General features: G+C 53.4%; 1 protein-coding gene across 1 annotated transcript in view; it reads left to right on the top strand.

Moving 5' to 3' along the window:
* Positions 1–14,758, top strand: part of polrmt (polymerase (RNA) mitochondrial (DNA directed)) — a 45,805-nt gene that overhangs the window by 14,754 nt on the left and 16,293 nt on the right. The window contains exons 5-10 of the mRNA XM_035413279.1: positions 472–658; positions 6,967–7,116; positions 8,228–8,395; positions 8,495–8,665; positions 9,682–9,921; positions 12,746–13,555. Coding sequence (XP_035269170.1) covers positions 472–658; positions 6,967–7,116; positions 8,228–8,395; positions 8,495–8,665; positions 9,682–9,921; positions 12,746–13,555 — 1,726 coding nt within the window. The remainder of the gene's footprint in view (positions 1–471; positions 659–6,966; positions 7,117–8,227; positions 8,396–8,494; positions 8,666–9,681; positions 9,922–12,745; positions 13,556–14,758) is intronic.

Here is a 14,758-nt window from a genome sequence, read left to right as displayed (position 1 = left end):
GTTCAGCATCAGTATTCCTGTCCTGGTCTGGCCGTGAGCGCGATGGCGGCGGCGGTGGTGGTGCCGGAGCGGCGCGTACGTCTGCGCGGTTTGACACGCGGGGTCCTCGCGCCGCGCCGCGAAGCCGTCCGTAGGCCGCCTGACTGGGGGATCCACTGCAGCGGACGACCCGGAGGATTTTTTTTTGTTTTTTGTTTTTTTTTGGTTAGTTTTTTTTTAAAAAGGAGGGAAAAATCGGTGCGGATCTGTCAGCTCCTGAAGCGGTCAGCTGACGGGCGTGGGCGGCAGAGGCTCGAAGCGCTCGGAACGCTCGAGGTGATGAAACGGCAGCGCAAGAGCAGGCGCCGCGAGCCGCCGGTCGCCACGGCGACCTCCCCGCCCCGCCCCGGCCCGGCCTCCTGAGGGGATGCGGCCGCTGGGCCAGATGGCCTGTTTCTCAGCGCCCCTGACCTCTCCGCCCCCTCCCCGCAGGTGTCTGCAGCAGCTCGAGGAGGCGGGCTTCTCCTTGGAGGACCTGTTCCGCCGCTGCCTGTTCCGCCAGGACGAGAGGGAGACCGTGCTGAAGGCCGTCCGGATGGTGGAGCCCGACTTCCAGCCCGCCGTGCGCACCGAGCCCAAAATCTGCACCTCTCCTCTGGTCGAGGAGGTCTACACCAAGGTATCATTTTGGCCCCGCCCACCACACCACATTTAACCCTTTTAAGTGTGGGGGTTCCTTTCTCTTCTTCTTCTTGAGAATTTAGTCAGTGTTCTAGAACTCCACTGCTTTCATTCACCAGCAGCGATTGTTACATCATCGTTGGAATGTTCGGTTGAGAACATTCAATTCACAATATTTGTGATTTCACACATACACTCACCTGTCCAAGTGTTAACAGAAATACAGGATGTGTATGTGCAGAAATAAATCTTCCTCTTTTTTCCCCTTAAAAATTGTAAGTCGCTGTTCTATTGTAGATCTTCCATTACCAGCAGTGATTGTCACATCGGCATTAGAATGTTCAGTAAAGAACATTCTTGTCACATAAAGGGTTCATTCGCATTCAGTAACATTACACTCGTATCCAGGGCAACAGCGTTCAGGTAGTTAGTGCATCCGCCTGAACTGCCCTGCCACCAACAACTGTGTGTGCAGCATCAGTAAGGCACTGCGCTGTGGCAACCATGCTGACCCCATCTAATGTGACATTACAATCGTCTTTTTTTTTTACCGTTCCGTTACCCTGGTTACTGTCCTTTTCACTCCCAGTGTACGCTGGGCTTTTGCCTTTATTAAGCTGGTGAGAACTTTAGCATTTTTCACTGTGCTTTAGCTCCTGCCTGCATGATGGATGTTCTTACCTGGACTGGCCTTTAGTTTGCCGTTTCATTTTTTAACTTTCCCGCTGTGTTGTGTTGCTGCGTGCATAGAACCTCATACAAATGAGTATGCTGATATGCACTGTAGTTATTTATTGTTGCGTAGACTGGCAATATGAACAAAGAGCGTAGCCATAGCCTTATATTTTTTTAGAGCAGGATTATTCTTCATTTGTAATCGTTTCTGAGTTGAATAAAGAAGGGCGTTCAGAATATCTTTAACGAAGCAGTCGAGATACGCAGATAACATTGAATCTCACGCCACTCGGGGGGGCCGTAGCTGCAGAGATTAGATTAGAATTCTCAAGATGGCGCTGCTAACAGCCGCAAATTGAAAGGCCGTTGCTCGGATTTGTTTGCGGGTCAGAGAGAGGTATAGCAGGTTGCTATGCATCAGTAGCAGCGTGGAGGCCCTATGGGGCGTAAATCAGCCGGCACCAGAGGATAAATTTTATCGGGGCGGAGAAACGCGCCGGATAACAGCTTGCCGGAGAGAGAAAAAAAAAAAACATTTAGAGACGACCCGCGTGAGTGATCCGATCTGTCGGTCGCCACACCATCGGCCTTATTCCGTTATTTTTAGAGCGCGCGAACGAACCACTGAACTGCATTGGTGCGAACGCTATTATCCGGATGTGCCGCTTGCCTTTTTCACGCCGTTCATTAGCAGGATTTCGGTGATGTGTATTTTTGTAAAAAAACCACGCAACACTTTTTGGGTCCATTTATTGTGGTGAATTTGGAGGCTTCTTGTTAATAATGTGAAGATGATCTGCGCTGTAGCTATGCCATTTTTAGGTGAAAATACATGGTTACAGTATCATGCAAGATAATATGCCACAGCTTGAAATTTAATCAATCTGTTATGGCTGTTATTACTTTGTTTATTAATATGTCTGTGGACCTACACATGGTTCTGGCTTCTACCCAAGTATACTGCAGCAAGGACACATGCATACTCCCACTTAAATATGCGTATATATATAATTTCATTTGAAGTATCTCTTCGCATTCACCTCGCGTTCTGCGGATCCCACTTGCCGTGAATCTTAAGTGCAGCCAGACACAATAACACAAACTGCCTGCCGGAATCTCTTCGTTGCGGTGATCGATACCCAAACCCCGACTCGCGCAGTTATTTATGGTGCTGGAAATCTCTTTAAGCCCCGAGACCTTAACATGGGATTTGCTTCTGCAGAACTTTGGTGTCCAGTTCAGTCAGTTCACTCCTTTGCACTGTCTGTAAGCCAGTAGGCCTCAGGCTTGGCTGGGGGTGGGGTGGGGGGGGCTGGGGTTGGTGGCGGGGGGGGGGGCATCTTTACTCCAAACTGGGAAAGCTTGAAACCAGAACGCCCTCAGTGAGCGTGTGCATGAAGAAATGTGTGCAGACGCTGTGTCACTGTCCTGGAGATTTGGGCTAGCAGGCCTGTGTGATGGCAGGAGCTGAGAGAGAGAGAGAGAAAGAATGAGATAGAGACAGAGAAAGAGAGGGAGGGAGGGGGAGATGCTGTGTTACTCTCCTGGATCTTTGGGCTATCAGGCCTGCAGGATGGGAGACGGGGAGAGAGATAGGGGGAGATAGACAAAGAGAGATAGACAGAGAGGGGGAGAGAAGGAGAGAGGGAAAGCAGAGAGGAAGAGTGAGAGAGGGGACAGAGTGGGGAGGGAGAGGGAGAGAGTGGGGGCAGAAAAAGAGACAGACTAATGGACAAAAAGAAGTAGAAAGAAAAGGGAGTGAGAGCGGATAGACAGAGATAAAGAGGGGCTTAGAGGGAGTGAGAGAGTGGGAGAGAGAGAGAGGATAGACGGAGCGGGGGGGAGAGAGGATAAACGGAGTGGGAGGGGGAGAGAGAGAGGATAGACGGAGCGGGGGGGATAGAGAGAGAGCAGGAGAGGAGAGGGAAGGAGAGAGAGGATAGACTGAGTAGGAGGGGGATAGAGAGAGAGGATAGACTGAGTAGGAGGGGGATAGAGAGAGCAGGAGAGGAGAGAGAGGAGAGGAGAGGGAGGGAGGGGGAGAGAGAGAGCAGGAGAGGGAGGGAGAGAGAGGAGAGGGAGGGAGGGAGAGAGAGAGAGCAGGAGAGGGAGGGAGAGAGCAGGAGAGGAGAGAGAGGAGAGGGAAGGAGAGAGAGGAGGAGAGGGAGAGAGAGAGCAGGAGAGGAGAGGGAGAGAGCAGGAGAGGGAGAGAGAGAGAGAGCAGGAGAGGGAGGGAGAGGAGAGGGAGGGAGAGGGAGAGAGAGAGCAGGAGAGAGAGAGAGAGAGAGCAGGATGGCTCCTGACCGCCATCGCTGCCAGTCGTCTCCGAGCCGAGCTCGGTGGGGGCACAGCTCCCAGGGCATCGCCGTGGCGACCCGCCAGGCGGCCCCGCAGAGACGCGCGCCACGCTGTCCCTCCGTCTGTCCGTCCCGCGCGCGTCTGGACACCGTCCATATGGCGTCGCCGCGGCCCCCGAAAACAAGTGTCACAGACACCCGAGTCCACTGCTTTTCCACAGTTTCGGCGAGAGTGAGTTCACAATAAAACTGACACAACGGCATTGAATGAATGAACGAATGAATGAATGAATGAATTTGTATAGCACTTTTCTGAACGCTCAAAGTGCTTTTTATAGTGATGAGTGGGAACTCACCTCACCCACCACCAATGTGCAGCCCCCACCTGGGGGGTCTCCCTCTCCTCTGTAGGACGGAGTGTAGCACAGTGGGTAAGGAACTAGACTTGTAACCGAAAGACCGCAGGTTCGATTCCCGGGTAGGACACTGCCGTTGTACCCTTGAGCAAGGTACTTAACCAAAATTGCTTCAGTATATATCCAGCTGTATAAATGGATACAATGTAAAATGCTATGTAAAAAAGTTGTGTAAGTCGCTCTGGATAAGAGCTTCTGCTAAATGCCTGTAATGTAAATGCCTGTAATGATGCCTGGCAGCCATTTTGCACCAGAAGGCTCACCACACATTGGCTAAGGTGGAGAGGAAGAGATCGTATTAAGATTAAAGCTGCTGTCCTGTGTCCAGCTGAGGGTTACTCTGTTTTTTTCCCCCATTAATTTCAGTGAGAGTGCTGTCTTAAATGCACATATGCATATTATGTAATTTGCATATGAATCCATGTTCGAACTGCCTGCTGTTTTTTTTAAATAAACAAAATGGAAGCACTTTTTAAGGATAGCTTCACAGCTATGCGTGCAGTCATGGCAATAGTCAAGACTCAACGCTGTTTGCAAAGATAATAGAGTGTCTGGGTACACCACGTCCACTCAGCTGTACTCCATATAGCGGGTGCTTTTCACACTGCCCGGAAAACCTTCTCCATTCCAAAGGTGTGAATTACAGTCTGAAATTAAAAGCCTGGTTATAAAATAGCATTCTAAGAGCTCTGGTCTGGGTTTTGTGATTAGCGTCAGATCAGAGCTCAGTGCCTTTGCGTGTTATTTCTGGCTATGTCTGCTTTAGTGTCGAGCCGGGGCTACTGCGTGAAATCTCCATGTCCGGGACAAAAAAAAAAAAAAGTTCATTAATATTTTGCACAATTTCACAGACCATTGGCGCCGACGTCCCCCAGTGCCCGAGACAATGTATCTGCTCCCCCCTCCCCCCCCCTAATTTTCCAAGGGTTTAGATTTATGTAATTTGTCCCTTAAAAAAAAAAACTAGCTTGTTGACTAAAATTAAGTAGTTGGTACGAAATCATTTGAAGTTTCTGGCAAGTATTCACTGTGAAATGAATTGCACAGTTTACAAAATCACCGCTATAAGCGGAGCTAACAAATTGATACATCCGTTTTGCTCGTTTTATGATTGAATATAATGAGAAACTAACAATGCGTTTCGATTGCGAGTGAAAGCAGCCTGTGGTAATGACAGGTAAGCAGAGCAGTGCGCTGTTGTTTACGGCCCTTTCATGCCTGCCTGCCTGCCGCACGCGCGACTCGTCATTCCTCGCCGCTGGATCCGACTCCCCGTTGCGACAATCCAGGCTGCATCCAAAGCCAGTGTGAACGTAGCCTTTGATGTGCTTAAGGATAAATATCCACGCGTCCCCACGGACCACGAGACCCGCTTAAATAATAAATGAACGACATGCAGAAACATCCAGCGTCTCATAAACAACAGCCGCGTTACTTTGCCGAACACTGGCGCGCGCTGTACGCCAGGCTTGAGTTAGCGCGGCCCCTCGTTTGGCTTCCGGCCGAGTCGCCCTGTAGGGTCCGCTCGAAACCAGGGCGTCGCGTTTTCTTAAAACGCAGTGTTTCTGTGCGTCAATTCACCGACGTCGCGTGTAATTCAGACTTGCTTTTCCGGCTATGCAAAGCTGCGGACTTGTTATGTCCGCTTACCTCCTCTCCACTGGCTCATCATTCCAAATGGACTCGCCGGGAAAAAAGCGCAGTGGTCCCAACAGTGTCCATTTACTCAATTAGGACAACCGCCGTCGACACAGACTGGCAGTGCGTGGGTGTTGTTTGCGTGCGCGTGTGTCATAGATGCGTCACCTATGGACTTGGGGACATCGTTTAGGAACGAATTTGTGAAAGAATAATTCTCAAATAATGCTCGCAAATGTGTTGTGTGAGTGAAATGGCGGTTTATTTTTGTGTAATTAGTTTGAGTACTGGAGTAGAGTGTGGTATTGGGGTCTGTGTTATATGATTAAACATCTGAGTGACTCCGTAAACGACATTGGTAATATTCAGTTCCGTTTAATTTTATTATATATTATGCGCGTGGAGCTTTTTACAGAGCCACTATCATAGAGATGCTTTTCAGTAAAATGGTTGGATTTAGGAGAATTAGGAGAGGGCCTGATCTCCCCCAAAAAAACAGCATGTGGGGGAAAATAAACAACAGCAACATCTGGCCGGCCGGTTGTCAGTATTTAAAGTTACGCTAACTAACTTTATTTAACGCGAGACCCGGGGAAGAGTGTTCATTACTCCCTTATTGCCGTTTCCTTATTACCGTTTTATAATGAGTCGCTCGTTTCCTTTTATTGTCTTCCGGAGCCGCGTTTATTGATTCGGGGGGCGGGTAATGTGTTGTGCTCGCGCTCCTCCTGCACGTTCCCCCGCGCGCGTCGTGACCCAACAGCGCTCCTGTTGTTGACGACGACATGTCCCGTGCCTAACCGGGGGGCCGGGGCAGGTCTGCGAACACGCGCCCTGTCACATGGCACACCGTAACCGCCTCTGTGGCAGGCGAGCAGTATAGTGCCTCTGCTCTTCAAGGTTTTTGTTTTTTGTTTTTATTTTTCTGGTTTTAAGTGCAGTTTTTTCTTTCTTTCCTGAAAGAACGCTGCTGAATTTTAAGCACAGTAGTTGTGACGTTGGTGTGTAATAATAATGGAGCATTCATTAAATAAATGTCAAACCTGAATTGTATTTTGGTGCCGGAAATGTTGTGCGCACAACCTCGACCCTAGAGGGCCAGCGTGCATGCTGGTGCACCCTTACTGTGATGTAAAGTAAGCACTTACTTCATTACTGTGTGTGTGTGTGTGTGTGCGTGTACGTCTGTGCGTGTGTGTGTGTGTGTGTGTGTGTGTGTGCGTGTACGTCTGTGCGTGCGTGTGTGTGTGTGTGCGTGTATTTCCTGTGTGTATTTTCAGAGGGACAATGTGGACTATCCAAAGTTGGACTTCTCCCTGGCGGAGCTGCAGGAGAAGTTCAGCCAGCAGCTGGCCATGGAGCAGGCTGACACCGTCACCATCGACTCCGTGGAAGCCATGAAGCCCGTCACCGAGCAAATGGCCAAAATGGTGCGCACGGACACGCCTGTGTTCTGCCCTCTCGCGCTTACGGACCGCATCGGGGGGGGGGGGGGGGGGGGGGGGGGGGACTTTTTCGGAGCTCAGACCCCTCATCTACTCCCCAACCGGTGCTTTCTCATTCTGCTCTCGAGAAAGTTTTTTTTTTTTTTTTTGGCTTAAAATATCCAGTGTCAAAGGTCGGGCATTATGCATGCGGGCCAGGTGCGGAACCTTCCGGAGAACGTGAGCAAGGGCCCCTCTCTGCTTTGGCATTTACAGTTTGAGCTCGCTGGCCGCCACCTGACAGCCTGTCCCAGGGGGCCCGGCAGCATTTGGGTCCGGATGAGAGGTGTAATAATGCATTCTAACACTGCCCCCCCCCCCCCTCACCTTCGCTGCCATTGGCTCAGCTTGTCTGCTGTGTGCTGTCAGACTGCCATCCTGGCGCGGGGGGTGGGGGGTGGGGGGGGTGTAGAAGGTCCCCTGGATCACTGTTTGACCCACTTTTCAACTCGAGGCTGTTTCCTATTCTCTCCTTTTTTTCCTCTTTCTCTCATTCTATCTTCCCATCTGTCTTTCTCTTTGTCTCTCTGCCTGTTTCCCTCTCTTTCACCCCAATCCTCCCTCTCTCTGTCTCTCTCAAATTCAAATTCAAATAAGCAATACTGGCATGACCTCACACCAGCGTGGTATTGCCAAAGCGATTGTTTGCATAAAACAACAATATAATCTCTCCCTCCCTCCCCTCTCTCACTCTCTCTCTCTCTCTCTCTCTTGCTCTCTCGCTCGCTCTCTCCCTCCCTCCCCCCTCTCTCTCTCTGCCCCTCCCTCCCTCCCCCCCTCTCCCCCTCCCTCCCTCTCTCCCTCCCCCCCTCTCTCTCTCTCTTCCCCTCCCTCCCCCCCTCTCTCTCTCACTCTCTCTCTTGCTCTCTCGCTTGCTCTCTCTCTCTCCCCCTCCCTCCCTCCCTCCCCCGCTCTCCCTCTCTCTCTCTCTACCCCTCCCTCCCTCCCCCCCTCTCCCCCTCCCTCCCTCTCTCCCTCCCCCCCTCTCTCTCTCTCTCTCTCTCTTCCCCTCCCTCCCTCCCTCCCTCCCCCTCTCTCTCTCTCCCCCCCCCCTCAGAGAGCCCTGCTGGAGCAGCAGCGCTCCCATTGGCGGTCGGCCCTTCTGAAGGGCCTGAAGGAGAGCAAGCTTCACCTGAGCACCAGCGACCAGAAGTCCTGGCGGATGAACCTCTACCCTTACCTGTGTCTGCTGGAGGACGGCGAGTACGTGGACATCATGCTACAGGTGAGCGGGGCGTGTAACCCGCCGTATCTCTGCGAGGCGCCCCCCCCCCCAAAACCCCCTCCCTTACCGAAACTCCCATCTGCTCCCTGTCTGCACCAGGGCCTGTCCAGCCTGCCCCCCAGCGGCGAGTCCCTGCTCATCCTGGCCAAGAACCTGGGCCACAGGATCCAGAACAAGTTCTTCATCCGGCAGAAGAGCCAGAGTCAGGTGGTGGACAAGCTCCGGCACGTCTACGAGCGATACGTCCAGCTGCTGGCCAAGGACACTGAGGTACAGCGTGGTGTCACGGGCTCCTATCCTAACTGCGCTGTGGTACAGCACCGTGTCACGGGCTCCTATCCTAACTGCACTGTGGTACAGCACTGTGTCACGGGCTCCTATCCTAACTGCGCTGTGGTACAGCACTGTGTCACGGGCTCCTATCCTAACTGCACTGAGGTACAGCATGGTGTTATGGGCTCCTATCCTAACTGCACTGAGGTACAGAATGGTGTCACGGGCTCCTATCCTAACTGCACTGAGGTACAGCACTGTGTCACGGGCTCCTATCCTAACTGCACTGAGGTACAGCACTGTGTCACACGCTCCTATCCTAACTGCGCTGTGGTACAGCACTGTGTCACGGGCTCCTATCCTAACTGCACTGAGGTACAGCACTGTGCCCCTGCCTCCTATCCTCTCTCTCTCTCTGCTGTCAGGGCCAGTTCTGGACCACAGGACCCTGTGTTGCAATGGAACATTCTGTTAATTGATGTAATTTACGTAATCACTATCATCACCACCACTGGCTGTGTTAGTGGTTCTCTTTGTGTCTGTGTGTGTGTGTTTTGAGTATTTTCGAATGATTCTACGATGGAGGCTCTTGGGTTACTGTAGGCTGAGATATAAAGGACTTTGCTTGGTTTCTTTGAATCGTTGCCCAAATTTGCCCTGATTTGCTCATACAGGATCAAGGCAGCCATAATGCCATCGCGGGTGTGGAATATATGGCAATATATTGTAAATATGTGGTCTTTTTAGAAGATATAATATAATAAAAGTATATTTCACAGAGGTGTCTTTGCAGTACCTGACTGTTAATTGTGCCTTTATATTGCGAAGCATTACGATTTTTATTTTATTTCAATATATTTAAGTATAGTCCAGTTCTCGCTGGCTATTTGCATTTTGTAGTCAAATGTCCAATTAAATAAAATTTCACATTCGTGTGAGAATCAGTTTTTCCCTCACCTGCTATTTTTACGCGGACACGTCTTTAGATCTTTCCTTCGTTTCCCTCCCGCCAGAAATCCAACGTCTTTCCCCGGGAGCGGTGGGCGGAGCTGGAGGCGGGGCTTGGCTCCGGCCCCTCCCTGCTGAGCGACGACACCCAGTGGCCGCCGTTCCTGGCGATCCAGCTGGGCATCCACCTGGTGGACCTCATGGTGCGGGAGCTCAAGGTGCACAGCGACGTCCTGAACCCCGCCCAGGAGAGGAAGCTGGTCTCCGTGCTCTACCACATGTACACCTTCCGTAGCAACCACAAGGTAACCAAGGTCGACAACCGGAACACAGAAATACAAACTGCGATTTTCTTTTCTTGAGCAGTGGTGACCAACCCTGGAGATCTATCATCCTGCAGGTTTTCATTTCAACCCACAAGTTGGCACACCTGAATCAACTAATTTGCAGCTCAACGCAGACCTTCAGCTGTTGAATGAGGAGGTGTGGCTTTGTTAGTGTTAGAATTAAAACCTACAGGATGGTAGATCTCCAGGAACAGGGTTGGGCAGCCCTGCTCTAGCTGTTGAATGAGGTGAGCTTTGTTAGGGTTGGAGTGAAAACCTACAGGACGGTGGATCTCCAGGAGCAGGGTTGGTTACCACTGCTCTGGAGGCACGTTTTTCTATGAAAAAGCAGGATGATTGACGGGGTTTTATTTCTGCTCATTTAAAGGTGTTTTATGCTTCCACTGCCGCACTAATACGGTTGGAGACCTAGCCAGCGACTTAATATGTGTTCATGCCGGCTACTTAATGCTAGTTGGCAAACCGGGTTGGTTATTTAGGGCCAGGCCAACTTGGTTGTACCCTGCGGGGCAGTTAGCATAATGGGACATCGTTAAAAACTTTAACATTTTGCCCTTTAGAGCGCTCTTAATATCCCGAAGGGCTTGTGCGTTTAGCGTTTTAGCACTTTTTAGCATTTTTCTTTATTTTTTTTACATTTTAATTTCACGCGCGTTTCTACAGCTGTGTATTTGCCGAAGCGATTTCGTGGTTGAGTGCCTCGCCCTGAGGTGCACGGGCAGGGCCCACCAGGGAGGCCTCCCTCTCGGAGCTCCAGGCCGTGGTTCCTTCAGCGCGACGCCTCACGGATGCTGGCGATCCGAGCGCTTATCGTAATCGCGCGGCGGTAAAAATCGTAAAACGGGTCTATTTAGCGATGTCTCTCGTCTGTGTGTGGGGGAAACGGGCCTGGCCCTGAATGTTGCCATGCCCGTGGGGGGGTGGGGGGGGGGTGGGGGGTGTAGCCGGTGGCGCTGGCAGGGTTTTAAACCCCGGGGCAGTCTGTCATCGCGCTCGCTCGCTCTCTCTCACACATCAGCACCTTTACATTAGCTTTCCTCCTCCTGCACACGGGGGGGCTGGTGTGTGTCTGAATTATGGCCCAGCTCTCCATGCTGGGGTGGATGGGGAGCAGTTGGGTAAGACGAATAGCTTCAGGATCAGAGCTAACCCCCCTCACCCCCCCCCCAACCCCCACCCAGCAGTTGGGTAAGACGAATAGCTTCAGGACCAGAGCTAACCCCCGACTCCCTTCCCCCCCCCGACCCTGCAGTTGGGTAAGACGAATAGCTTCAGGACCAGAACTAACCCCCCCACTTCCGCCCCCCACATGCCCTTAATTGGCTGGGTGATTTACAGCCCTGGGGTGCTGATAGGTTGATGGTAAAAATGGAGATGTTTTCCGTTTTTCCTCCTGGGCTCGCCCCGTTTCTGGGGAAGAGAACGAGGCCCGGTTCGCGGCCGCGGCCCCCGATGGCGGGGATGGCCGCTGCGGTCCGGACCCCCCCCCTCGAGGTCATGCTTTTGGCGGGAAGCCGCTCCGTGACGATGGCGTTCCGTCGCTATGGAGCCCGAGCCCGTCGCTACGCGGCTTCAAGCGAGCCGCTCGTCCTGCACTCGGCCTATGGGAGCTCGAGCCTCCAAGAGCTCGGCCTACAAGAGCTCGGCCTACAGGAGCTCAGCCTACAGGAGCTCAGCTTACGGGAGCTCGGCCTACAGGAGCTCAGCCTACGGGAGCTCGGCCTACGGGAGCTCGGCCTACGGGAGCTCGGCCTACTGGAGCTCGGCCTACAGGAGCTCAGCCTACAGGAGCTCAGCCTACGGGAGCTCAGCCTACGGGAGCTCGGCCTACGGGAGCTCGGCCTATGAGAGCTCGCCCTATGAGTGCTCGGCCTACGGGAGCTCGGCCTATGGGAGCTCGGCCTACTGGAGCTCGGCCTATGGGAGCTCGGCCTACGAGAGCTCGGCCTACGAGAGCTCGGCCTATGGGAGCTCGGCCTACGGGAGCTCGGCCTATGGGAGCTCAGCCTATGGGAGCTCAGCCTACGGGAGCTCGGCCTATGGGAGCTCAGCCTATGGGAGCTCAGCCTATGGGAGCTCAGCCTACAGGAGCTCAGCCTACGGGAGCTCAGCCTACGGGAGCTCAGCCTACGGGAGCTCGGGCCTGTGGGAGCTCGGCCTATAAGAGCTCGGCCTATAAGAGCTCAGCCTACAGGAGCTCGGCCTATGGGAGCTCAGCCTACGGGAGCTCAGCCTATGGGAGCTCGGCCTGCGGGAGCTCAGCCTATGGGAACTCAGCCTACGGGAGCTCCGGCCTTTCGAGCGGAGATCGGAGTCTCTCTCCGTCCCGCGGAATTTCACGTCCCCCGCTGCGGTACTCGCTTTCAAAGCGTGTGTGTATTTCAGAACGGTACCTGTACTGTAGCCAGATTACAAAAGCTTTTTTTTTACTGAGAACTGTCACAGAGACACTTTATAGAAGGAAGGGCAGAAAGCAGGCCTGAACCTGGAAAAGGGAGCGGTGAGGCGAAAACTCCCCAGTGGGAAGAAATCTCTGGTGGAACCCAGCGGCTATGGGGGGGGGGGGGGCATCCTCAGCTGGCCAGCCTGGTGTGAAGTAGAGGCAGAATGGATGTAACAGGAATGTACTGAGGAATTTCTCACAGCAAATATTGAAATGCATTGAGTGTGTTTAACTTGCTGTGCGAATGTTATCGCCTGAAAAATGGAAATGAAAATGACCTTTAACCCCCCCCCCCCCCACTCCCACCCCCTTTTTTTCTTCATTCACGTCACGCGATAGGTCGGCTTCATCAAGCCGCACCCGATCCTCACGCAGATCCTGACGGAGGCGGTGGAGACCAAGCTGACCTTCCCGTCCCACGTGATGCCCATGCTGTGCCCGCCGGTGCCCTGGACCTCGCCGCGGTTCGGCGCCTACCTCCTGACGGGCGCCAAGCTGATGCGCTCCGCGCACGGCGCCGCCCAGCACCAGGCGCTCCTGGAGGGGTGCGGCGAGCCCGAGCTCCACGCCGTGCTCGACTCGCTCAACCAGCTGGGCAACTGCGCCTGGAAGGTCAACCGCCCCCTGCTGGACGTCATCGTCTCCATCTTCAACGGCAAGGGGTGCGAGCGGCTGGACGTGCCGCCGCCGCCGTCCGAGGCGCCCGAGCCGCCGCCGCCGCCGCGCCCCGGCCCCGCCCCCCCCGGAGACCCCGCCCACTCGGCGGCCGAGGGCGCCGCCCTGAAGCGGGAGGTGGCCAAGGCGCGGAAGAAGGCGGCGGAGATGCACAGCCTGCGCATGGACGCCCTGTACAAGCTGTCCATCGCCCGGCACGTGCGCGACCGCGTCTTCTGGTTCCCGCACAACATGGACTTCCGGGGCCGCACCTACCCGTGCCCGCCCTACTTCAACCACTTGGGCAACGACGTGACGCGCGCCGTCCTGCTCTTCGCCGAGGGCAAGGCCCTGGGGCCCCGGGGCCTGGACTGGCTCAAGGTGCACCTGGTCAATCTGACGGGGCTGAAGAAGCACAGCTCGCTGGCGGGCCGGCTGGAGTACGCCGAGAGCATCATGGAGGACATCCTGGACTCGGCCGACCGGCCCCTGACCGTGAGGCCCCCCTCCTGTCTCTCTCTCTCTCTCTCCTTACAGTCCCTTCTCTCTCTCTCTCTCTCTCTCTCTCTCTCCTTACAGTCCCTTCTCTCTCTCCTCTTACTCTCCCTCCGTCTATCTGTCTCTCTCTCTTCTTACAGTCCCTTCTGTCTCTCTCTCCTCTTACTCTCCCTCATGTCTCTGTCTCTCTCTCTCTTCTTACAGTCACTTCTCTCTCTCCTCTTACTGTTCCCTTCTGTCTCTCCTGCTTCCTCCTCCTCTCCTCTCTCTCAGTCTCTCTCTCCCTCCTCCTCTCCTCTTATCATCCCTTCTGTCTCTCTCCTCCTCTCTTCTGTATATCCTCTTACTGTCCCTTCTGTCTCTCTCCTCCTCTCTTCTCTATATCCTCTTACTGTCCCTTCTGTCTCTCTCTCTCCTCTTACTGTCCCTTCTGTCTCTCACTCTCCTCTTACTGTCCCTTCTGTCTCTCTCTCTCCTCTTACTGTCCCTTCTGTCTCTCTCTATCCTCTTCTTATTGTCCCTTCTGTCTCTCACTCTCTCTCCTCTTACTGTCCCTTCTGTCTCTCACTCTCCTCTTACTGTCCCTTCTGTCTCTCTCTCTCCTCTTCTTATTGTCCCTTCTGTCTCTCACTCTCTCTCCTCTTACTGTCCCTTCTGTCTCTCTCTCTCCTCTTCTTATTGTCCCTTCTGTCTCTCACTCTCTCTCCTCTTACTGTCCCTTCTGTCTCTCTCTCTCCTCTTCTTATTGTCCCTTCTGTCTCTCACTCTCTCTCCTCTTATTGTCCCTTCTGTCTCTCACTCTCTCTCCTCTTACTGTCCCTTCTGTCTCTCACTCTCCTCTTACTGTCCCTTCTGTCTCTCACTCTCTCTCTCTTCCTGTCCTCTCTCTCTCTCTCCTCGCACTCTCTGCCCAGTGCGCAGTTAGCAGTCTCTCTCTCTCTCTCTCTCTCCTCCACGCTGTCTCGTTAATGAGCTGTGGGGAGAAGTTGTACTTTTTCCGCTCGCGCTGCACTCTGGTTCCGAAGGCTAAAAATAGCGCCGCCAAATAGCCCGGCGTCTTATTTCGGGCTCTGGGCGATCGCGGCCGTCAGCGTCTGCTCTCCGCTGTTTATTTTTAATGGCTGTTAATTCTCCGCTCGCCTCCTCAGCCGGAGTCTGCTTCCACTTCTGGGGCTTCTCGTCGGGACTTTTTTTTTTTTA

The sequence above is a fragment of the Anguilla anguilla genome, chromosome 4 (genome assembly GCF_013347855.1).
Source record: "Anguilla anguilla isolate fAngAng1 chromosome 4, fAngAng1.pri, whole genome shotgun sequence".
In the NCBI taxonomy this organism is placed as follows: Eukaryota; Metazoa; Chordata; class Actinopteri; order Anguilliformes; family Anguillidae; genus Anguilla; species Anguilla anguilla.
The sequence above is the reverse complement of the archived record's forward strand: the minus strand, read 5'-3'. Positions and strand labels throughout refer to the sequence as shown.